Genomic DNA, 19,985 nt, shown 5'->3' with positions numbered 1-19,985 from the left:
ATTAAGTGACACAGTGTCGCAAATAAGGGCTAATTTTAACTTATTGCACGGTCGCAAAGAAGTAGAAAACTAGCCCTAAGTGAAATAGCGTAGCAATGAGCAGATGTGAAGTATAGAGTCCACAAACCCTATAGCTTTACCTATACTACAACAGGCTGCGGAATATTCGGCTTAAGTTACTTTTCTTGCCCTGACTGATGGAATATCATCCGGCAGAAGGGACACTACGAGAGGGAGAAGCGCCTTGCCCAGAATGGTACTGGTACAGCTTGTGAATTGATCCAAGTCACCCCCATCGAGGTGGGTATACTCTATATGCTTGGACAGGGGCAAACTGCCCGCAGAGTAATCACAAAAAGTGCAAGCCGGCCATTGATGACCTGGGCCATCTGCGTCCACCCACACATCGCGACGGGTCGTCCCGCTCCTCTTCAACGAACAAATGGGATCTCAAAATGCATTCATTGTCGACCCAATTTAGTGGTCAGCCTTGCCAGCGGGCTGGGCGTTGGGGTTGCGGGGGTCGCTCTTGTACTGGGCAGCTGTACGGACATGAAGGTTAGTTGTTTATGCTCGCAGACGTTCATTGGAGTGTCGTCTCGTGGATATTGTCGCATGTGACCGCGAAACCCGTCGATGATTTATTTGTAGCTGCGCGGAGTAGACTCACTGTTGGACATAGCGTTCTGGAGAGAGTTGACGCCGTAGAGGACAATGAGGCCTGGAGAGGAGAATCGTCAGAGTAATGTTCCATCAACAACCGTTCCGAGGGTGCGGTATTCAGAATTGACAATCCATGCGTTCCGGATTGTCGGGCATTTCGGGATCCAAAGGGTATGCGTACCGGCAGCGAAGAAGGGAGCCATAGGCTTGCCTGTAAGTGAACATATGCGTCAGTCGTTGGTCCTCATATGGTTCTCCCATAAGTCGTAATAGAGTCCAAAAAAACACGTACCCAGAGCACCGGGGAACTTCTTTCCGAGGAGAGACATTGTGACAGGTGAATCGAATGCGGAGGGAATTCGGCGTTCGGGAAGATGGTGAGGCAGGAGGACGGAAGAGGAGAAGTGAGGTTTGGGAGGTTTGCCTGGTCCCGAGGCCACGCCGCCTTAAAGGCGGTGTCATGCCGCTTTTACAGCCCGATCTATCCCGACCATTGTAAACAATCATCTCCCAAATCAAGCTTCAAATCGCACACTATGGCAGCTTCATTGTCTTCCTCAGTTACCTCGTTACAGTCCTCTCTCCAGATTTTGGACAACTCTATATCCACCCTCGATGCGGGCGTGAACGATTTCCCTCGTCTATGTAAAGTCCTCCAGTCAACGCGAGTAGGTTCTCCCAAAGTTTCATTCCTGAGAAGCAACGAGAAGCTATAAGTCTAACTATTTATCTTTGAATAGCACTTTGAGCTGCTCCCTGAGCCTACATTGCGCGAAGCGCAGCAATCCCTTCTTGACGAAATCACCCCCAGCATCGCCCACCTCCTCACACTATCATCGAACCACGTTGAAAAGCTTGCGCGCCGCGAACAAGGCCTCAAGGCGAAATGCGACCTGCAAGAAGGTCGACTCTCGTCCAACCCAGAGAGCCGGTCATCAGCTACTCGCAGCCAACCTCAAAGTAGCTCACTGCGGGGTCGCATGGCGGGGCTCGGCGCTGCCTCGTCGGGTAATCCAGCAGCATCCAAGGCAGCGGAGCTGAGGAGACTCGTGCAAAAGAAAGAACGGCTCAAGTTCGCAGTCGATCGATTGGAGTTGCAGAGTACGCAGAAGCAAAGGCAGCTGCGAAAGAGTATGGCTGCGCAGTGAATGTGGCGGTGTCACTCTGCGAGATAAGAATATCTGCTATTACGAAAAGCGTCTAGCTTGTCAGGAGCATTTGGTTCCAACAGGACTTTTGTCTGATTTCTATTCACGTTGTTTCTTGACTGAGCGTGCTTCGCCAACTCTGGCTAGAAAAACACCAAGCCTGAAGCTAGCCACTGTCTTTCCCAGAACATCGATGCGCCTCACAACCGGTGCGTTTTGGAGAACCCCGTGTCCACAGCAGCTCCACTCAGGAAGGCTTCCAATGACTGCCGGCGCTTCCTGGGCCTGGCACAGTCCCCCCAATTCGTGACAGGACCATGCTTCATCACGACCGACTTAGTGGGATCCCCAACGGCCTCCATCAGGACTATCTCATTGGAGAAAAGGAAGGTTGACTCGGGCCAAATGGCGCCTCAGGTACTGTACCAACCAATCAAACACATATCAAACATTGATTAGAGTGAAGATGCTATATTTACATCTGTAGAAGTGCGAGAATAATATCCTAGTGTACAAACAAGATCCAGTTCCCAGTCCCAATGCCAAATGCTGCCAGTAGTTAGTAGTATAGTACATGTTTTCGAACATCCAAATCCATAAAAAAATTGCGCCAAATCAAAGCCACTTATTCGTCGGCAGCACGCTTGTTGTAAGCCTGACGAAGCTTCTTTTTATCATTATGCTTCTTCCAACTGGGGATATTCTGGCCCCTCTTCTTGACAGGGACATCAGGAATATCCGAGTCATCAACTGCATAGTCTTCATCTTCCTCTTCTCCTTCATTCTCAAAGTCACCCTCTTCCTCGGCGTCACGCATAGAATCCTTGGTCGCCGCACGGTGAGCCAGACGCTCCTTCTTACCCTCGCCATGCTTATCGCCAAGGTTCAGGTTGCGCGGGACACGGGTCTTGGCTCCCAGAGCCCACAGGTCTCCCCAATGAGACTTGCGGGCGTCGCGGTAGGCCTGGCGGCTGTAAGAGCGCGGGACGGTCCAGCGCTCGATTTTGCCGGCGGGCGTGCAGAGATCGAAGATGACATGGCCGCGGCGTTTCATGGGTGGGTAGATGGCACGGGGGAGAGCTAGAGCGTGGAAGGCTGGTTTGTTGGGGATATCAGACTCCTCGGGGTCCTCATATCCTTCGAACGCGGAATCTGTAGCCTCAGGACCTTGGCGAACTGCTTGGTCTTGTCGTAGGTCTACGCCACGCTGCACAGCGAGGTAGCTGAATTTGAGATCTTCGTGGTTGCGGTCTTTCGCTCCCATGATGCGCTGCAGGAATGGAGGGCGAATGTATCGCTGCTCGAAATGGCAGTAGTCCCTACGGCCCTTGGTAGCACCCGAGGAATTGTGCATCGGGCAGGTCGAGTGGTTGGTACAGGGAGCAACGATCATTCCACGCTCCTTCTCAATGACCTCGCGTTGGTCGGGGTCTTCGAGGAAGTTGTCAAATTCGGTAGAGCCAGGACTTGCAATATAGCGCTTCAAGAGCATTTCACGAGCACCAGAGATAGCCTCGAAGCCCTTCTGGCGACCCTTCTCGAGCAGAATGAGAATACCGCCGTTGGGGTTCAGAAGAGACCACAGGTTCTCCACGTGCTGCTTACGCTCATATTCTTCTTCAAGGCCGAGGAGAGAGTGCGGTGCGATGATGATATCGTACTGCTTGCGCTTAGGGGCATTCCGCGAGTCATCGATTGTAGGCTTCCCGCGCACATGGACGTAATCAGGTAGCCGTGGGAGGAAGGTGGTGTTTTCCAGAATGGCAGCAGCGCGCAGTCGAAGGGAATCGGAGCCTGTCAGCACAGTTGATCTCCCAAAGGGAATGGGTGCTCCCGCGGGATGATCGGGAACCATGAGCTCCCATTCTGCGCGGATGACATCTCTCCAGGCCAGGATGCCGGCACCACCACCGCTGGCATCAAGAACGTTTGGCCCACCCTCTTGTGCGATGAGACGGCGGATCCAATCGACACCCAATCGCTTGCGAATCTCAACCATAACACTAAGTGTCGATGCGTAGATTCCAGGGTACAAGGCTGCCAAGTATGCGTTGGCCTCCATTTCTCCCATTTGACGCTGCGAAGCCTGAAGAGCGACAGGAAGCTGTGGTAATTGGGCACGCGGAGGTGCCGTTGTAATCGAATGGGGCAATCCTGGTCCTCCGAATAGACGTCGAGCAGTCTCGGAAATGTGCTTGTTGGAGAATTCTGACAGGATGACTGATATGGGACCCGTGACATTCTTGGGCAGATGGATAGTTGTAGGATCAGTTCCGAATTTGCCCTCCAGGGTGAGCGGATGCATTCTTGGAGCAGAGTCAGGAACTGCCTCGTTTTCGAATTCCTCGAGCATGATCTCGCCACCCAATTGCTCTGCCACTTCTCTGGTCCGTTGCATGGCAATTGTTTCCCGCTCTTCCAGGGAAACATTCATATCATAGGCGAGTGGAACATCATCCTCGGCAGCGGCGCTTTCTTCTAGATCGACTTCCTCCCATCCTCCTTGTCCATCTTCGCGGAGTAAGCTCAGATCTTCCTCTTCCTCCTCGACCATTAACTCAACTTCCTGCCGAATGATTGGTTCTCCATAGAGGCGGGCGTAGATTTGAAGCTCAGCATCATCCAACAACCCCTCCGGCACCTCATCTCTAAAGCGCTGTTTGATCATGTGTACCCATGACTCTGCGGTGTGTTCGTCTCGCTGGCCCATCAGGTCGATGAGCTCGTGTCCTTCTTCGTCCTCTTCGCCCATAATTTCCAGCTCTTCAAGTAGTTGTACCATTTCCGCCTCATTTTCGCCGATTCGATCGATCAGGGTATTGATATCATCCGGTTCGATGGATTGGCTGGGTTGAGGTGGCGAGTCGGCAGATGCTGGGCCTGACACAAACCTCCGCTGAGGCCGACATTGTGATGCCGCATATTCGGAAGTATTTCTTCGGTGCGCAAAACTGTTAGACGCGACCAAAGGCAAAGCTTTTTGGACAAGACTGCGTTGCTGTGTAGGTGTCAAACGGTTGGCAGGTCCACGGAGCTGTCGCGATCCAGAAGGGGGGGCAAAAGTGCGAAATAGTTCGCGCGATTGTGTCCGACTGGCGCCTGATGCTGAAGACCTGGACAACATTTTCCAGCTCTTGTCGACAGTCCTTTTTCGAGAGGTTGAGAGAGGAAAGAAAAATGGCCAAGCCCAGAAAATTGATGCCAAGACGGCGCCAATCACAAACTGCGGGCCTCTCATTGGCTGGTCCGCCAGTCGGTTTTACCTCGGTATCAATGATCTATAACATCCAAGGAAGTTTTTTGTTGGTAGGAATATGTATATGTTGTAAATTAGATGCTAATTCCTAATTGCTTTTGTTATATATTATACCATGCAACCGGTTGTCAAACCTTGGAAGTCCTAGCCCTAGGTAGCCTCAAGATGATCGATCAATACATATCTCAGATGACAGCCCATTCAAAACTTCTAAAGGTCCTAACTCGACTACCGAATCACATCAAGTATTGCAACAAGCATCTGTTCATAATTCAAATGCAGTAGGGTATCCATCAAATCACTAAGCCTCGCTCTCCGTATCTTCATCGCCCATAAGCACCCGCAGCGCAGCAACGCACCGCATCACCTCATGCTCAAGGGCCGATAGTTTCGCCATGACCGCCATCAGACTGGGATCCTGGCTCTCCACCCGGACCTTCTCCTTGACACGAACTTCTTCTCCCTGCCATTGAAAAACGCTACCGGCCTCATCATGGGTTGGCCCTCGCGAGCCGAATAACCGGTCTCGTATAGAGAACCCTGTCAGGGAGATATCCGAGGAAAAAGAGGTTGGCGTATGATTGAGGGCAGCAGGCTCTAGAGTCCGAAGAAGAAGGACCAGGGCGGAGTCTGTAATAGAGAGATGGAATGAAAGATGTGGTGGAAGCGGAGGGTCAAACATCTATGCATCATACATATCAGCAAAATATCGGAGGACTTTTGTCAAAGAAATCGAACATACATTTTCAGTGGCACTGGTATCCCACCACTTGCCTCGCGTCTCATCGCCTTCTCCTTTCAACATTTGTCGCGCCTCGTTGATCGTCTCGAGCAAGAGGTGAAGTTGACTGAAAATGAAGCCTGCATTGAGAGGATCGCCCGTCCACGTGCTCACATCCACAATATCAAGGCTCTGAGCCACGAGGTCTCGGACCGACACCAGCTGTCGAAGTACCAGTTCCGGAGCTTCGGGGGACTGGGATAGATTCAGTCGGGTGCTAGGGGCACCCCGAGGAGGCGGGAGCGATGCAAGACGAAGTTGAACATCCTAGAGATGGATCGGTTTAGTTGCATATTCATTGATATTCGGGCAAGAGATTCGGGGTACATACGCCCTTCACGACCTTGGTGCCGACTCTAGTCACAAAGCCCTTCACACTTTCCGACCGCAGCGAGGACAACACCAAGGTTGACCCCGGTTCTTGGGGAGCTAGGAGGGCAGCGCATTCTTGGAGACCTTCCTTCAATGAGGCAAGTGAATCCTGGAGCGAATGTAATAGCCATTCTAGCTCTCGGGCCTAAGATAAAGATGTTGGCATTATACTAGAAAAGCTCCACACCCCTTCACGGATCATAGCTACAGGCAACCAGGCCTCCACGTAGAGATCGCCGGTTGTAAGGGTCCATATATGTTTTACATACCAGCGCAGTGTCCGCCTCATGGTTGATCTGCTCTGTGGGCAGTGGGGGGTATGCCCAGGTCGCCATTACAATGTTGTACGGGGCGGGAGGTTTGTACTGTGTACCCCCTCGGTCTGGGGATCGGGTTGGGCACAAAAGGTTTTTTTTTCGGTAAGGCGCAAAACTGGATAAGACAAAACGTTAATATGTGATGGTCCACGTCACTTTTCTTCCATAGGGCCAATGTTGTTGCGAGAGGTGCAACGTCGTTTGGTTTGAGGGTGCTCGTTGACTTCCAAGGTTCGTCATGGACCGCTTTAGACTAACCCGATATGGTATAACGCTTAAAGTAGAGTGCAGGCTAACTACGAACAGCTAGCCGATCAGGTGCAACTATGACGTTATGATCGTTGATACTCTTAATTTTGTAGGAAAGAGAAAGGAGGATGATGCTCACTCGTCATTATATCACACCGGCCAATGGTCCCGGATACCCCGGCTGCTCTTACATCCTTATACCAGCTAGCGTTTTCCACTTCAAATTCTGACACCTTCTCTTTTATCTCTCGACACTCTCCTTGTGCAACCCATTCCCTTTGGAGGTAAGAGACAACAACCTCGAGAAAAAAAAATCAAATCCTAGTGTGACCTAGAATAAGCACCAAACAAAATGGGTCTCAGCAGTAAGTCGATTGACCCCTGATCAACAACTCTATAACATATTAATCTGATCAATGTCTATAGGAGCAACATTGGGCTTCACGGGCCTGTTTTTCATGGCAGCGTCGATTTTGCTGATCTTCCTCACTCTGTTGGGAGGTGCAAACAACAGCAATCCGCTGAACAAAATCTACTTCATGGAGGCGGAAACGGGAAATATCCCAGGTGCACCGCCACTCTCGCGTTGGACATTCTGGAACCTCTGTGGGGTGAGCAACGGCAATAATGCCTGCGGAGACACCCATGCGGACTTCCCACTGGACCCCCCAAGCCACCGTAACTTCAACACGACCCAAAATGTCCCTCATCAGTTTATCGGGTAGGTTACCAACTGATATATCCTAATTTACTGGGTCGCGCTAACCATACCTACGCTGTAGAACGAACCACTACTTCTTAACGTCTCGGTTCATGTTCCCCTTCATCATCATCGGTCTGTTCTTCGCCGTGTGCTCTTTCTTTACTGGGATGCTGGCCATCTGCACCCGCGTTGCCGGCTACCTCTCCGGTTTCCTGGCCTGGATCGCTCTGACTTTCCAGATCATCACGACCTGTCTCATGACGTATGTACCACTACAATTGGAACTGTGCTTGTCCCCAAAACAAAGAACAAAGTGCTAACTGTATTTCATAGGGCTGTCTTTGTCCAGGGCCGCAACGCATTCAACAGTAACGGCCAAGCTTCACACCTAGGTGTCAAGGCATTCGCCTTCATGTGGACCGCATCTGTCTGCGAGTTCCTTTCGTGTTTGCTGTACTGCCTCGGTGGTGCTGTCGGCCGGAAAGATACTAGCAGTGGATACAGTGGACGCAAGGAGCGCCGCCGTGGTTTCTTCTCCTCGCTGCGCCCAAACAGCGTGAAAAGCCAGAAGAAGGAGGGCACGAACTACGCTTAAATAGATGTACCCTAACCATGAGAAGCCTGCTTCCTCACCTCGACAAGAACAAGCCGGAGTACCTGAAAATGTCGACCTGAAACTGTCGATCTCCGGACCATCCCACGCACACCTTTGTCTTCCTGCGTTGATATCCCCTTTGAGAGTTTATTCTTTCTTCAGGAGGCCGCTTGTTTCATTTTGATCTCGCCAATCTGCATCTGAATGACCCGGATGCAGCCTGAAAGATCGAACTACCCACACTCACTTGATGCTATTACGAACCCTCACGATCTTTACTCACCTAATAAATCTACGTACGGCCTTCCTGCATAAGGTGGCAATTGAGCATTCTTCGCGCAATACTCTCCCTGCCTTGGGTCCGGTTATGTTTCTAAGGCACGTGAGTCTGATGATGATTGGTTGATGAATCCCATGTTCAATGATTCTCCGATTTGAAGATCATGCAGGAATTTGTGCTTTCGGCTGCGAACCTATCTAATCTAGTTGTAATATAATTTCTACTACCGTTACCTGATCCTTGGAATGTAAATTGTATACTGTCAAATATCTTGGAATCTCGGGTAACCACGCTTTGGAGCAAAAACAGGATTCTCAATGAATAGTCCTTGGGGAGTAGAAGGAGGAGCGTGGATCAACTATGTCGGGAAATGAATAGGGCCCAGCAGAGTGAAGTTGGCTGGGAAAGAGAACCAGTATTGAGTTTTGGTTGCATATAACTGAGTCTATTTAAGAACTAATAAAGGGAAAGACTCCATGATGATAACTGCAGTATAAATCGTGGACAAAAAGAAAAATCACAACCTCTATCAGTCATGCATGCATCATCACACCATAAACGAAATCCATGCTTTTGTTTTTATTTCACGAGGGGGAAAAAAAAACTTAAGCGGAGCCGTTGACGGCGCCACGGACGGCGTTCTGGGAGCCGACCTCGCGGACGGCGATCTGCAGACCGAGATCGGGGTTGACGTGAACCATGACCTCGATCTTGCTGCCAGCCTTGACGCCCTTGACGGCGAGCTCAGCAACGGGCTTCTCAGTCTTCCAGACGATCTCGCGGGTCTCCTCTTCCTCCTCATCCTCGGAATCGAAGTCGGAGTCATCCTCATCCTGGGCGGGCTTGTCCTCCTTAGCCTTAGGCTCGGGCTTGGTGACCTTGATCTCGCGGGCACCCTCGCACACGCGGACCAGGACATCGCCACCCTCCTTGGGGGCGAAGTATTGAGCGAGGCGGCGGGCAGGGAGGGCGGTCTCGGCGGCGAGGAGGGGCTGGAAGGTAGTCTCGGTCTGGGAGGTGAACTCAACGCCAATAGCCTTGGTCAGGTGAGGGGCGACGGTGACCATGGGGTGGATGGACTGCTCGATGTCCTCGTGCTCGAATTCCTGGACCAAGGAAGCCTGGAAGGCGGCACCACGGGCAGACAGCTCGGAGGGGTTAACGGCAGTGACAGAGGTGGCGGGAGCCAGGATCTTGGTCTTCTCGGGGAAGATGTTGCTGGCCAGGCTGGCGAGCTTGGGGGTGTGGGAAACACCGCCAGAGAAGATAACCTCATCGATATCAAGGACATCGAGCTCAGCCTTCTGAACGACCTGCTCGATCAGAGCAGTGAACTGGCTGAAGACCTTGCCGGCGAGAAGCTCGAAACGGGTGCGGTTAACGGTGGAACCATAATCAACACCATCGACCAGGGACTCAATGCTCAGCTGAGCGTTGCTGCTCAGGCTGAGGGCCTTGCGGGTGGCCTCACACTCGAGCTTCAGCTTGGCCAGACCACGAGCGTTCTCGCGGGGGTCGGTCTTGTGCTTCTTCATGAACTCCTTGGCGAAGTGGTCAATGATGATCTTATCCAGGGAGGCACCACCGAGCTCGTAGTCGTGGGCAGTGGCCAAGATAGTGTACATGCCACCGCGGCAGGCAACAACGGCAACATCGGAGCGGGTGCCACCGAAGTCGGCAACGACGACCAGCTTGTCGGTAACAGTCGCCTCGGGGCGGGCATCGTAAGCCATTACAGCGGCAACGGGCTCGTGGATCAGCTGGAGAACGTCGAGGCCAGCAGCCTTGGCGGAGGCAACAAGGGCCTCACGCTGGGCATCGGTGAAATCGGTGGGGATTGTGATAACGGCGGCGTTGACATCCTTACCGAGATAGTCAGAGGCGGAGCGTCTCAGGCGCTGGAAGTGACGGGTGGTGATCTCGGAAACAGTGACAGTGTTGGGGGTCTCGCTCTCGGTGTCGCGGATGGTGAAGGCGACAGTCGAGTCCTGCTGCTGGGGGTGGGCCGACTGGTGACAGGGAGTAGGGTCGATCGACTTGAATTCCTTGCCGACGAAATCGCGGAAGTATGCGACAGTGTTGGCCGAGTTGCGAACAAGCTGGGCCTTGGCTTGTGTGCCGTGGTACTCCTCGCCGTCGATGTAAGAAAGGATGGAAGGAATTTGACGATCTGAGTATGTTAATACGAGTTCTCAAATCGTGGGGCTTCATTGTCCTCACCTCCCTCCTCGTTGGCAATAACCTCAGGTTTGCCCTCCTATAAATTTGTCAGTCACCGTTCTTTAACCCAAAGGATGATTATCAGGACGTACAGGCGAGATGCGGGCAATTGAACTGCATGAGTTACCGAACGAGATACCGATAGCAAAGCGCTCCGCCTCAGCGGGGGCACTGTTGGCAGCGTCACCCATGTCGAAGTTGTAAATATGTACTTTTTTTGGATTAAAAGAATAAGGATCTCACGTTACGGCGTGAAAGTAGATTCGGGGGTATCGGAGGTAATTGGTGGAAATCTCGATTGAGGGGGAACAATCGAAAAAGATTTTGAAGATTTTCCTCTGCCGCAAATGTGGCTAGTGCTTATCGATAGTGGTTGTGGCAATGTCCATAGGGCACCGCCACGCTTCACGGCTTAATATGCAGACAGTTTTCCATGATGGATATCGCTCTAACATAAAAAAAAAGGTTGGGCACGAATAAACAAAATTTATAGTTATCCAGACCACTTAATTTATTTATATTCCCGAGGTCAGTCCCATGTGAAGTGTTAGGATGGAGCTTGGTCAGTATATTCAATGAGATCACGTGGCGATAAGAAATGTCGTTTTCTTTCCAACAGAATCAATGCGCAAAAGTAGACAATCTATCTGCACGAAAGAAATCCAGCAATAAAACATTGAACATCTTGCTTCGGAGTCTTCTACACTTGGGCTATTCTCAGAATACAGCTATCGAGTCAGGCATCATGAGTGCCCCGCTTGTCCTATTACCTAGTGATGAAGTACCTCAAGACCATCTTCCTACCAACAACTCCAACCCTCTACGATTAGGCCCCGGCCTCCGCATCCTATCACAGCCCTCTTCAAAGGGGTCCAATCATGTCTTAACAGCAACACAAGCTGGTCTGTTGACGACCGATGCGAAACGAAACACCGTCTCGCTTCTTTCTTTCCCGAACCGCCGATACATTCCCACCGTCAACGACTTCGTCATTGCTCAGATCCACCACTCCAGCGTTGATTTCTTTCACTGCATGGTAACCCCGCATACGGCCCACGCGCTTCTGGGTCAACTGTCCTTTGAGGGCGCATCCAAAAAGACCAGGCCAATGTTGAAGCAAGGCGAGCTGGTGTATGCCCGAGTACAGTCTGTGGGAGTCGGCGCCGGCGCCGAAGTTGAACTCACCTGTGTCAACCCAGCAACTGGCAAGGCTGATGGAGGATTGGGACCCTTGACAGGTGGAATGGTATTTGATGTTTCGACTGGTATGGCGGCCCGGTTGATCCGGGCAAGCTCTTCTTCTGCCGAGAACACGGATGCAATTGAAGGGTTGGTCGTTCTTTCTGAACTTGGAAAGAAGTTGGAGAGCTTGGGAGGATTTGAGATTGCAGTTGGCCGCAATGGAAAGGTGTGGGTGGACTGCTCCAACGCCGCAGAAAGTTCTGTCAAGGTCACTATTGCAATTGGGCGCTGTCTTCAGGAGACAGATCAGCAAAATCTTCACACTCATGACCAAAAGAAACTAGTGATGAAAATCCTAAGGGATATGAAGCTTGTGTCGTGACTGTGTCTATAGGACCTGTATGGGTTTTACGACTTGCAGTTGATTTCTATGTTCTTTATGCCAGCATGTACACTATTAATGCAATCATGAGCATGATACTTGCCAGCACTGTGTATAGTAAATGCTAAACGCCTGAATTATGCAGTATTGTATGGAATGCATGAGTCCCTCTGTAGTAATTTTGTACAATGGCCATTGTATGGAAGTCTTCAATAAGTCTGATTTGCATCTTTAGAATAGGTGAACAGGTTATCTTGGTGCCTTGAATCCTTTTCATATTCTTTTTGATCTTGTTGTTTCTATTGTACGCCATCTCTTCCCAATAATATAGGACTAGCTAGTATACCTTTGATGATGATCTACAAACAATAGCCATTGATATTGACTCGATTGGCCCCACATAGGCGGTCAGCTCGGCGGTGAACCCCAATTGCCGGATTCCACGCTTCGTGGGCCGTAAATTTTGAGGAACCTCGGTCTCTCTTTTTTTATCGCATCGTCTACTCTTCCCCTCCCTACTCATTGTCGCAGCTCATTGCCATGGGAAATACATCGTCTCAGCCTGAACCATTCCCCGAAATTCCTGAAGATTTTGGAGATACCGGTTGGTGAAAACACTTGATCTTCACGCGATTCGGTACTAACATTTGCAATCTGGCAGTTCCTGAAACTCCGAATTCTTCCAAGGCTGATGGGACGAAGAAAAAGAAGAAGAAACAATCCTCCTCAGAATCCAAGGCTTCATCGCCAGCAATTGCGGAAGCCAATGGTACAAAGCGCTCCCCAGAATTAGACACCAACATGTCGAATCCTTCAAAGCGAAAGCGCGAGTCTGAACCTGAGCACAAGAAAAAGACTAAGAAGCATCGCAAATCAGAAAAGTCCGTTGTCGAGTCAGCTTCACCAGAAAGCAACTTACCCCCCTCTGCAATTGCTGTTCAGACTTCCCCCACTCCCAGCCAACCCACTCCGTCAAAGCCCAAGCCTTCGGCGAAGAAGGCTCGCAAGCAGAATGGCGAAAACTTGAAAAACCCCACTTCGTCCGCTGCTCAGCCTACTCCCGACTTAACGGTTGCAGAAGAACCACCCGCTGTAAAGCAGCTGGCTGCCACCGAGCAAACTCCAGCCCCTGACTCACCCAACCCCGAGGGTAGCACCACACCAGGAGGCAGGGCCAAGGGAGTTAGAGGTTCACGCACTAGGGAGAAGGACAACTTGAAAATTGGCTTCTATACGCCGGATGAAGTGCGAAAAATCGAAGCGTACAAAGTCAATTTTTGCACCATGCATGGCATTTCTAGCGTCAAATTCGATGAGATGGTTCAGCATTCTGAGCGTGGTGCAAACGGTGAATTTCCAGTCTCCTCGGACGTCATCTCAAAAAGCGACTTTTGGAACGAAGTCTACGCCCTTGTTCCAGACCGTGATCGGCGATCTGTGTACCGATTCATGCGCCGACACTTCCAAGCTTCGGCTCAAAAGGCACATGATTGGTCGAAGGAACAAGACGATGAGCTTATCCAGCTCCACGCCAAACACGGTCCGAAATGGACTTATATTGGTAAGCTCATTGGGCGCAGTGATGACGATGTCACTCAACGCTGGAAGAACAAGCTCGAGCACCAAGGCACCATGAACCAAGGCGCGTGGTCGGAGGAGGAAACCAAGATTTTCCTTGACGCCGTAGAATCAACGTGGGTCACTATGAAGCCAGTGCTTGCCGATAAGGCAGGCAAGGACATGTACGAGCTGGATGAGCGCCTCGTTGTATGGGGTAACATCAGCAAGGAGATGGGTCACACGCGGTCTCGACAACAATGCGCAGACAAGTGGCGCAAGATCGTGAGGCAGGTCATGACCATGCGGGCCAATGGCCAGCCAGGCGCGGTGTTCGATCCCAAACTCGCTGCTAAGAAAAGTGCCCACTGGAACATGAGACTGGAGGCGCAAAGAAAGAGCTCTCAATTCGTGAATGAGGATTCTGATAACGACGAAGCCATACAAAGTATCATCTCGAGCCTAAAGGCAGCACCATCTTCCATTTCCAATGCCAATGTCGAGTCCGACCACGAAGCGCAGTCCGAGAAGGGTGAGCCCGACTTGCCCGAGCCTCCTAAAAAGGATAAGAAGTCAAAGTCCAAGCGGAAGCACAACGAAGACCCCGCCTCTGGCCCTATCAAGGAAGCCCCGTCGTCTCCCGCCGCTCCTAAAAAGAGCAAGGAGGAGAGGAAGCGCGAGAAGAAGGAACGACGAGAAAAGGTGAGGCAAGAGCAGATTGAGCAAGAAGTCCAGGAGGACAAGGCCGCACGCAAGGAGCGCAAGCGGAAGAGAAAGGAGGAGAAGAAGCGAAAGAGATTAGAGGAAGAGGAACGTATTGCTGCCGAGGAGGCCAACAAGGCATCTAGCAGCGATGACGAGGCCCCTGAGCCCCCCCAAAAGAAGCAAAAGTCCAAGAAGCAGAAGCAAGCTTCGAGTGACAGCCCTGCCCTTTTGGCTGAACCCTCTCATCCTGTTGTCGAAGAATCCCCATCGCCCGCATCGCCTGCTTCTCACAGACCTGCCACTGAACATGATGCTGTCGTCGACGAATCCGACTCGGACGGTGGAGATGATGACAGCAGCGAAGTCAACGTTAAGTACGAGACTGACTCGGATGAGCTTTGAAACTTCACGAAACGAAGAATTTGCCTTTGCTGTTGCTTGCTTTCTACATTTCATTATACCCTTGTTTGCTGAGATATCAATTCTTATGAGAGCGAGCAGTAGAAGAAAATTTCCATGAAAATACGATGGAATTCACTATTCAATCCAATAAATGCAACAAGTGTAATCATAAATGCAATCGCTTTATCTAATGAAACCCACAGGGTCGACTATAATTCATCTTTGCGGTCCTCGCCAGTCTGCACAAACTCAACCCCAGCAGCAGCCTGCTCACCAGCAACCCGACTCGCCAAGGCCGCAATCTCATCATCATAGACCGTCCACTCGGGAACCTGTCTTCTGGCCCTCTCCAACTTAGGCTCCTTGGTAAGAGGATTATTACAAAGATCAATAGTCTTCGCCACATCCAAATCCTCATCGGAACACCAAGTCTCACACCAAAGCCACTCCTGCGGAAGACTATGGATGGGAATGTGATGCTGCATGTGGTTAGGCAGATCCTGGTCGAGGTTGCTGAGACTGTTCGGATCCGACGAGAGCATCTGGTACTGGCCGCGCAAACGGTCGCCGGCAGCAAGCGCGCGGAAGCGGTTCAAGTCGACGACGTACAGCGCCGAGATGTGGTAGGGCTTGCCGCGGAGGAAGGTGGACCAGTAGCCTTGTTTCCAGAAGCGGAAGCCTTCCATTTCAGTTCGAGAGTCGCCCATCGGCGTGAAGCCGTAGGGCGCTTCTTGGAGGTCGTGGGTGACTAGCTCGTACATGTCTGTGCGCACAATCTGATCCGCGTCGACGAAGATTACTTTGTCCAGGGAGAGGGGGAAGAGCACGTCCAGGAAAAGCATCTTGTATCCCCAGATCTCGCGTTGCTTTTCTTTCTGGGCACGCAGCCAGTGTGGCCATTTGTATGTTACCATCTCGTAGGAGAAGCCGTATTCGCGGGCGAGGGAAGGGAGGAAGGCGCGGAAGGACGGAGAGAGGAATTGCTCGATGAACCAGAATTTCACGGTGTGTTTGGTGTGTCGCATCACCGAGACCATCATGATGTTCAACATGCGCTCATAGAGGTGTCCACTTGCTACTGAGAAGATGTTGATATCGGCGTGTTGTTCGCCTCCGCTCTTGGACCCGACACCAACACTGGAGAGGACGCCGGATGCAAAGTTTAGTCCTTTGGCAAAATAGTCCATCTTTGAGCCTGGCTGGACCCCTGTCTCGAGAACATCGTCATCCTCGTGGCCTGGCTTTCGAGACAGGCGAGGGAACAGTGTCCGACCATGGAAGGACAGCAGAGCAACCTCGTTGTTCTCGTCACCGGCCTGTGGGCGGTATCCTAGGCTACCGACGCTATCGATCTTGAAGATCTTCTCGCTGCGGCCGGGCTTCAAGTTGATCTGCCACAAGCCTGGCTGGGCCTTGAACTGGAAGTATCCCAGGTTAGCCATGATGATGGTATCGGCGAAATAATGATTGTTCTCGGTGCCCAAGATAAGCTGGACACCTCTGGGGGGAGTCTTCGTTGTAAGATCACGAGAGTGGCCCTCGATCAGAATGTGCTCGAGGGCGTAGATGGCGTCAACGTCAGTACCAGACTTGACCGAGCTCAACTTAATGTTATCCAGGTCATAGACTGATTCACTGGGTGCTACGAGCCAAGACGATGGCACGTCCATGCTCAGGGTCAGCAGTGCCTCGACTGGCACGCCAGTGAAGGACGCTTGCGGCCGAGCCAGAGCCCCCGCGTCCGTGAAAGATGGCTCTGATTCCAAGACATAGCGGTAGAACCGCTTGACCGGCAGCTCCGTGAGATCTTCCTTCGGGTTCAAAAAAATCTTCAGCTGAACGCCGGAGAGTTCGGAGAGAACCTTCAGAATCGGCAACCATCGCTGAGCAACCTCAGATGCCGGGTCAAGGCTAACACCAACGTGTATCGAGGGATCATCGGAGTTAGAAACCGTGATAACAGAGTGCTTCGTCCTCCATTTACCGGACACGTCCATTCTGAAATCAGGAGTGTTTTCGAATATACCCTCGGGGACATCCGAGATGGTGGAAAGAGCCACAAGCGAGGTCAATTTGGCAAAATCGAGCGGGTTTGAAATCTTATCGGCGAATCCAAGTTCGCTAACAGCCGCCGCAACGGAATCGAGGCGTTTCACCCGTTCGTAGGCAATCAGTTGGCTCATCTCTTCCACACTTAAAGGATGTCCCTTCTCAATAGGGCCAACTGTCCTCCCATTGACAATGAGTCCCTCAGTGCCAGGGTTGAATCCAAGTTCTTTGGCCAGAGTTTGGTGCAAAGCTTGAATAGTAGAGATCTCTTGGGCCTCAATCTCTATGACTTCAGTCTCAAGATCACCGGATGCAATCTTAGCCAGTACTTGGTCGATAGGTGCCCCCTTCGCAAGCGAGAGATAGAGAGTTACGAGATTCTTGGAGACATCATCCTCGGCGTCCGATGCCGCATTGTGTAGCAGCAGAATCTCCACGTCATCGTTCTCCTTTCGAAGATTGAGGGCCTCGGTAAGTAGTTTCATACCTGCCTCTGACTCGAAATCGCCCACAACTATCATATGAGCACTCTCCAAGGATCCCTTGTCCGAGAGAACGCGGGGAGTCTGGCTCAATACATCTTCATCCGATGCAATGATGTTAGCGATGTCCACAATCTGGACACTCTTGGGATCCTCGGGCATGAGGAAAGTATTGCGTCTCTCGAATGCACCAGCCAGGAAGAACTCTGGAAGCCATGCGTCCTCCTCGAAAATCCCCTCTACAATGCCTTGCTGGACCAATTTCAAGTCCCTGCTGATCTGCATGCTCATTCCCTGCATCCAGTTGCCTTCTCGGGAGATAGGGACACCGTTTACCAGGAATTGAGGTGCGTCGCCGGTAAGACTTAACCGACGCCGGTAAGCAGCCGTTTGGGACACCAGGGCATTATACTTCTCGCTCTTCAAGACTTGATCAAGAGACAGAGCTTCGTATTCGTCAACGATGTCGCGTTCTTTAGTCGCAGACTGGAAGCACGATTTGTCTGGGAAGCCCATTTTGCCTTTCGAGGCATACTCTTCGAAATATTGCACAAGAGACTCCATACCATAGGCATCGAAAAGGTAATGTGCTACCTTCAGCTGCGCAATGGACTCTGGCGACGAGGTGGTAGGTACCAAGCCGAATCTCACAGGAATTCCTCGCTTGATGAAGGCGTTCAGGTTTCCGGCAACAAGCATCATGTGTTCCGGGTTAGAAGAGTCCATAGACACGACGACATTGTGCAGATCTCGGCTCACTGGGGGCAATTGTCCCGGGTGAGAACCGGCGATGTACTGGAATTATTGTTAGTATGTATTCAGTCGATTAGCCATACGAAAGAAGTACGAACCGCCTCCAGTTCACCAGGCCAGGACTCGTATCTAGAGTCCTTCTCCAGATTGTTCATCCAAATAATAACCTGGTTCCCTTCTAAATCATCCCGGTAGTCATACCGTTGCTCCTCGCCACCAGCTTGGGCTTCAGTGAGGAGTCGGTGTGACAGCAACTTCACGACATCATCCGCAGAGAGACCCAGGCCGCGGAATTTCTCAATCAATTTCCTCTCTCGGCGTAGATGTTCTATAAGTGAGAAGGCGTCGATCTGCTGTGTGTCCATTTGCACACCGTTGATCCACATGGCATTGTAACCACCAGGGAGCATCTTTACCCGGTTGTGGCGGATCTCTTGCGCCATTTCCCCAGTGGAATTGTGGGCAGCTACTGTCGATGAATACTTGGGGAAATTTTGGGACATCTTGATCAATGTCCCCAAAGGATCAGCGCTGTCCATAACGTAGCTCGCAGAGTTCAACCCTAGACGGGTAACCTCGGAGGAAGACAGAGGCCGGAGATCATCCGGGGCATCTTCCTTGGTTTCATCCGGGTCGGTTGGAAGACTGTTGGCGCCCTTTCCTTCCAGCTGCTCCGCATCACGGTCATCAATAACAATGTAGTCCGTTCGCTTCAAAGCAAGCTCTACGCCGTATCCAGACACAAACAAGGGACGAGAAATCCAGTGCTGGGGAGGTCGATAGCGTACACGGTACGAAATCTGTCCCTGTTTTGCCATGTCGCTCAGGGTTTCATGGAAATCTCTGAACATTGGAGAGGCGACATCTGCGTATAGAACTGCTGGAGGGAGCGATGCATCGCCCAGGACGCGATCAAATGGTAGCTCTCTAGGATCCCTGAGGCACAATTTCAATGTCAGCTATTGGAGCCGATACCCCCATAGACATAGATCTACCCACAATTCTCCCACGACATCCTGCTGTGCGCGTTCCATGGCAGAAGAGCAATACTGCTTTCCCTCCGAGTGAACCCATACGGGACATACCGCATCTTGGGCCACCATCAAAGACTGCTGAACCGAGGTGTTATAGAACTGGAAGTGCGCCTCAATACGAGGCGCCGATGATCGGACCGAAAGCGATAATTTGAAGGAGGAAAGACTCTCCGGAGTCCGTATGTGATCATCATCTTTCACGACTGTCAAGAAGCGGTCGTAGAGCTCCTTCTCGGTTGTGAGGTCCTCAAATGTCCCGTCGGCGATGCGATCCAACAAAGGAAAATAGGAGGTGGAATTTTCTTCGGCGGCAGACTCCCTACGATAAATTCATTAGCCATTCTATATTGACAGACGTATTCCAGGCGAGAGACCACTCAATATGCAACGTACAGGAGCTCGACGAGGTATGGGGCCGAGTCAAAGGAGGCTTGGAGCGCCACGTTCACAGCTGGGCTAGCATTGGCAATCCAGCCTGGTAGCAGAACTCCGACAGCGGCATACCACCGCCAGGAAATGGGAGATCCCGTAGAGACCCTCATTATCGCGCAATGCAGTATGGGAGAGCAGTTGTGTATATCTGTTGTATGGTATAGGGGATAGCCTCGTATCGGGCGAGTCGTATGTGATGGGGTGTGGGCTTTCTAATTAGCAAACATGCAGATCAATTCATTTACAAGCATCACGGGCCAAATGAGCCAGAGCTCTTAACAAAGACGGTAGTGAGATCGAGGATGAATCGGCTGATCTGGACACTTGGAGGGTTTCGCTATCTCTTATCGCAGCTTCTACGGCAGACTGAGCGGCAACTGGCGCAATCTCCGAGATATAGATGTCGACTGTTCTATTATGTGC

The 19,985-nt window shown here is 51.4% G+C and overlaps 9 protein-coding genes across 9 annotated transcripts; 4 read left to right on the top strand and 5 right to left on the bottom strand.

Moving 5' to 3' along the window:
* Positions 1-244: 244 nt before the first annotated feature.
* N7471_005037 (F1F0 ATP synthase subunit i) lies at positions 245-1,051 on the bottom strand. The gene is made up of 4 exons (XM_057277756.1): positions 956-1,051; positions 845-874; positions 671-721; positions 245-542 (listed from the first exon to the last, which is right to left on the bottom strand). The coding sequence occupies exons 1-4, from the start codon at positions 990-992 to the stop codon at positions 478-480; spliced, it is 183 nt and encodes a 60-aa protein (XP_057137366.1). The 5' UTR covers positions 993-1,051; the 3' UTR covers positions 245-477.
* A 148-nt stretch (positions 1,052-1,199) lies between these two features.
* On the top strand, positions 1,200-1,811 carry N7471_005036 (DASH complex subunit SPC19; the record flags this gene model as incomplete). Its single annotated transcript, XM_057277755.1, has 2 exons — positions 1,200-1,331; positions 1,404-1,811. 2 exons carry the CDS (start codon positions 1,200-1,202, stop codon positions 1,809-1,811), a joined length of 540 nt encoding a protein of 179 aa, XP_057137365.1.
* Positions 1,812-2,436: 625 nt separating this feature from the next.
* N7471_005035 (tRNA methyltransferase RSM22) lies at positions 2,437-4,935 on the bottom strand (the record flags this gene model as incomplete). Its single annotated transcript, XM_057277754.1, has 1 exon — positions 2,437-4,935. One exon carries the CDS (start codon positions 4,933-4,935, stop codon positions 2,437-2,439), a length of 2,499 nt encoding a protein of 832 aa, XP_057137364.1.
* Positions 4,936-5,147: 212 nt separating this feature from the next.
* On the bottom strand, positions 5,148-6,727 carry N7471_005034 (uncharacterized protein). The gene is made up of 4 exons (XM_057277753.1): positions 6,490-6,727; positions 6,180-6,365; positions 5,810-6,115; positions 5,148-5,749 (listed from the first exon to the last, which is right to left on the bottom strand). Exons 1-4 carry the CDS (start codon positions 6,553-6,555, stop codon positions 5,369-5,371), a joined length of 939 nt encoding a protein of 312 aa, XP_057137363.1. The 5' UTR covers positions 6,556-6,727; the 3' UTR covers positions 5,148-5,368.
* Positions 6,728-7,138: 411 nt separating this feature from the next.
* N7471_005033 (SUR7/PalI family protein) lies at positions 7,139-8,084 on the top strand (the record flags this gene model as incomplete). The annotated part of the gene is made up of 4 exons (XM_057277752.1): positions 7,139-7,151; positions 7,213-7,507; positions 7,569-7,751; positions 7,823-8,084. The coding sequence occupies 4 exons, from the start codon at positions 7,139-7,141 to the stop codon at positions 8,082-8,084; spliced, it is 753 nt and encodes a 250-aa protein (XP_057137362.1).
* Positions 8,085-8,762: 678 nt separating this feature from the next.
* On the bottom strand, positions 8,763-10,888 carry N7471_005032 (ribosome-associated complex protein SSZ1). The gene is made up of 3 exons (XM_057277751.1): positions 10,677-10,888; positions 10,585-10,621; positions 8,763-10,534 (listed from the first exon to the last, which is right to left on the bottom strand). Exons 1-3 carry the CDS (start codon positions 10,773-10,775, stop codon positions 8,970-8,972), a joined length of 1,701 nt encoding a protein of 566 aa, XP_057137361.1. The 5' UTR covers positions 10,776-10,888; the 3' UTR covers positions 8,763-8,969.
* A 441-nt stretch (positions 10,889-11,329) lies between these two features.
* On the top strand, positions 11,330-12,148 carry N7471_005031 (exosome non-catalytic core subunit RRP40; the record flags this gene model as incomplete). The annotated part of the gene is made up of 1 exon (XM_057277750.1): positions 11,330-12,148. The coding sequence occupies one exon, from the start codon at positions 11,330-11,332 to the stop codon at positions 12,146-12,148; it is 819 nt and encodes a 272-aa protein (XP_057137360.1).
* Positions 12,149-12,688: 540 nt separating this feature from the next.
* N7471_005030 (MYB DNA-binding domain protein) lies at positions 12,689-14,812 on the top strand (the record flags this gene model as incomplete). The annotated part of the gene is made up of 2 exons (XM_057277749.1): positions 12,689-12,752; positions 12,810-14,812. 2 exons carry the CDS (start codon positions 12,689-12,691, stop codon positions 14,810-14,812), a joined length of 2,067 nt encoding a protein of 688 aa, XP_057137359.1.
* Positions 14,813-15,021: 209 nt separating this feature from the next.
* On the bottom strand, positions 15,022-19,672 carry N7471_005029 (putative UDP-glucose:glycoprotein glucosyltransferase; the record flags this gene model as incomplete). Its single annotated transcript, XM_057277748.1, has 4 exons — positions 15,022-18,138; positions 18,195-19,032; positions 19,096-19,449; positions 19,524-19,672. The coding sequence occupies 4 exons, from the start codon at positions 19,670-19,672 to the stop codon at positions 15,022-15,024; spliced, it is 4,458 nt and encodes a 1,485-aa protein (XP_057137358.1).
* Between the last annotated feature and the right edge of the window lie 313 nt (positions 19,673-19,985).

Source organism: Penicillium samsonianum (assembly GCF_028829775.1).
Source record: "Penicillium samsonianum strain IBT 33392 chromosome Unknown utg000003l_segment0_segment0, whole genome shotgun sequence".
Taxonomy (NCBI): Eukaryota; Fungi; Ascomycota; class Eurotiomycetes; order Eurotiales; family Aspergillaceae; genus Penicillium; species Penicillium samsonianum.
The sequence above is the reverse complement of the archived record's forward strand: the minus strand, read 5'-3'. Positions and strand labels throughout refer to the sequence as shown.

Coding starts and splice junctions, on each gene's coding strand:
- N7471_005037 (XM_057277756.1), bottom strand. CDS start 992: ATGTCTCTCCTCGGAAAGAAGTTCCCCGGTGCTCTGG. Junction 875..955: donor GAAGTTCCCCGGTGCTCTGG/GTACGTGTTTTT, acceptor GTTCACTTACAG/GCAAGCCTATGGCTCCCTTC. Junction 722..844: donor GGCTCCCTTCTTCGCTGCCG/GTACGCATACCC, acceptor TCTCCTCTCCAG/GCCTCATTGTCCTCTACGGC.
- N7471_005034 (XM_057277753.1), bottom strand. CDS start 6,555: ATGGCGACCTGGGCATACCCCCCACTGCCCACAGAGCAGATCAACCAT. Junction 6,116..6,179: donor GCACCAAGGTCGTGAAGGGC/GTATGTACCCCG, acceptor ATCCATCTCTAG/GATGTTCAACTTCGTCTTGC. Junction 5,750..5,809: donor ATACCAGTGCCACTGAAAAT/GTATGTTCGATT, acceptor TATGATGCATAG/ATGTTTGACCCTCCGCTTCC.
- N7471_005032 (XM_057277751.1), bottom strand. CDS start 10,775: ATGGGTGACGCTGCCAACAGTGCCCCCGCTGAGGCGGAGCGCTTTGCT. Junction 10,622..10,676: donor CAATTGCCCGCATCTCGCCT/GTACGTCCTGAT, acceptor ACAAATTTATAG/GAGGGCAAACCTGAGGTTAT. Junction 10,535..10,584: donor TATTGCCAACGAGGAGGGAG/GTGAGGACAATG, acceptor TAACATACTCAG/ATCGTCAAATTCCTTCCATC.